At 44.2% G+C, this 2,046-nt stretch overlaps 1 protein-coding gene across 1 annotated transcript; it reads left to right on the forward strand.

Moving 5' to 3' along the window:
• Nucleotides 1-364: 364 nt before the first annotated feature.
• LOC148785216 (uncharacterized) lies at nucleotides 365-1,791 on the forward strand. Its single transcript, XM_088885921.1, has 2 exons — nucleotides 365-797; nucleotides 920-1,791. The coding sequence occupies exons 1-2, from the start codon at nucleotides 365-367 to the stop codon at nucleotides 1,789-1,791; spliced, it is 1,305 nt and encodes a 434-aa protein (XP_088742047.1).
• Nucleotides 1,792-2,046: the final 255 nt, after the last annotated feature.

Here is a 2,046-nt window from a genome sequence, read left to right on the forward strand (position 1 = left end):
TCAAATGGCTTTTCAAGCCCAAGCACAAGCCAAGGCGCAGTAACTTGCACAGGCGCACGCATCCACTCCAGTGTCAACACCAGTAGTCCCTACAATTGATTGTAATTATGAAAGAATCAGAAAGATGGGGGCCACAAAATTTGAGGGTACGCTAGACCCATAGATTGCTAAAAGATGGTGGGAAAAAGTTGAAGATGTGATGAATTTGGTAGATTGCACTCCAGAGAATCGACTTAAGTATGTTGTTTCTTTGTTCGTGGGTAATGCCTTGATTTGGTGGAGGTCTGTAAAGAGGGGATATGAGCCAAGAAAAATAACTTGGGCTGAGTTTCAGAAAAAATTTGATGATAAATACAGACCCAAGATGTATCGAGACAAGAAGAGGATGGAGTTCCTAAATTTAGTGCAAGGGGATGATCAGACGGTGGCAGAATATGAACTCCGTTTTGCAGCACTAGCCAAGTATGCACCAGAAGCAATTGCGACGCAGGAGGATCATTGTTACCGTTTTGAACAAGGGTTACGACCGGAGATCAGAAGAGGCCTTGCAGTCAGAATTATAAATTTTAAAACTCTTGTTGAATCAGTAGTTCGTATGGAAGAAGCAGTAATGGAGGACAAGAAGAAGGGGGAAGAGAAGAGGAAATCAACATATGCAATAGGGGAATCGAGTAGGTTGACCAAGAGGGGAACCGATCGCTCATTCTCAGCGGGAAGTGGGAGTTTTACACGTGGTGGTCCCATTTTTCGAGGGAGTAGTGGACAGAGGTTCGGGAGATCCACGGGCTTTAGCAGAGGTTCATTCGAATGTAGCTCATTTGTTATGCCTTCTACTGAATCAGGAAGGGGAGCTAGACCGAGTTATGTCGAGGACCAGTTTTTCCTCTGAGCTGTTCTACTTGTGGAAGACAACATCAAGGGTCATGCTGGCGACGGGATAATGTACCGAAGACTTGTTATCGTTGTGGAGGTAGAGGACACATAGCCAGAAATTGTTCCAGTCAGACTATAGACGTGGTTGAAAGTGTTGCTAGTGGGACCCAGAGCCAAAGCAGTGAGGGGAGTAGTGGCAGAGGAGCTAACAGAGGTAGAGGCAAAGGTAGAAGCACTGGCAACAGAGATAGTGGCCAAACTATTGGTAGCGGTATGAGGGGGCCTGGAGCACAAGGTACTCAGGGACAGATCCAGGCAAGGATATATAACATTACCAAAGAACAAGCCTCAGCATTGAATGACGTGATATCAGGTACGATATTGTTATCTGACATTATGGCTTATGTTCTGATTGATCCTGACTCTACACATTCATATATTTCATCCGAATTTGCATCTAAAATACCGGGAGAGAATAGTTCGTTGGGATGTAATTTGATGGTTTATTTGCCCGTGGGAGGGGGTGTGGTAGTGAACAGTGTTAGGAAAGGGAGCTTAGTAAGAATCAGAGATGTAAATTTACTTGTAGACCTTATAGTGCTGGATTTGAAGGAGTTTGATGTGATTCGGGGGATGGATTGGTTAGCGCAACATAAAGCAATAGTTGACTGTTATAAAAAGGAAGTAATGATCGAATGTTCTGGTGAATCAAAAGTAATATTTGTGGGGGATCGTCAGGTAGTACTAGTTTGTGTAATATCAGCCATGGAGGCAAGACGATTGATGTTAGAGGGTTGTGAAGCATATCTAGCCCATGTGGTAGATACCGAAAAGGTTAATCCCACGTTGGAAGAAATCCCGGTAGTGAGAGACTTCCCTGAAGTATTTCCTGATGACTTACCCATTGCCACCGCATAGGGAAGTGGATTTTGCAATAGAAACTCTTCCAGGAGTTGCCCCAATTTCTATTGCGCCGTACAGAATGGCTCCAGTGGAATTACACGAGCTCAAAAAGAAAATTGAAGAATTATTGGGGAAAGGGTTTATCAGGCCAAGTACTTCGCCGTGGGGAGCACCAGTGCTGTTTGTGAAGAAGAAAGATGGGAGCATGAGGTTATGCGTCGACTACCGGCAATTAAACAGAGTAACAGTGAAGAATAAATATCCATTGCG

This window comes from Sesamum indicum, linkage group LG10, assembly GCF_026168435.1.
Source record: "Sesamum indicum cultivar Baizhima isolate 11 linkage group LG10, ASM2616843v1, whole genome shotgun sequence".
In the NCBI taxonomy this organism is placed as follows: Eukaryota; Viridiplantae; Streptophyta; class Magnoliopsida; order Lamiales; family Pedaliaceae; genus Sesamum; species Sesamum indicum.

Bases quoted from the DNA above. Each gene is read 5' to 3' on its own strand.
- LOC148785216 (XM_088885921.1), top strand. From the start codon at position 365: ATGTATCGAGACAAGAAGAGGATGGAGTTCCTAAATTTAGTGCAAGGG. The intron at 798-919 runs GTTCATTCGAAT...GACAACATCAAG, and splicing joins ATCCACGGGCTTTAGCAGAG to GGTCATGCTGGCGACGGGAT.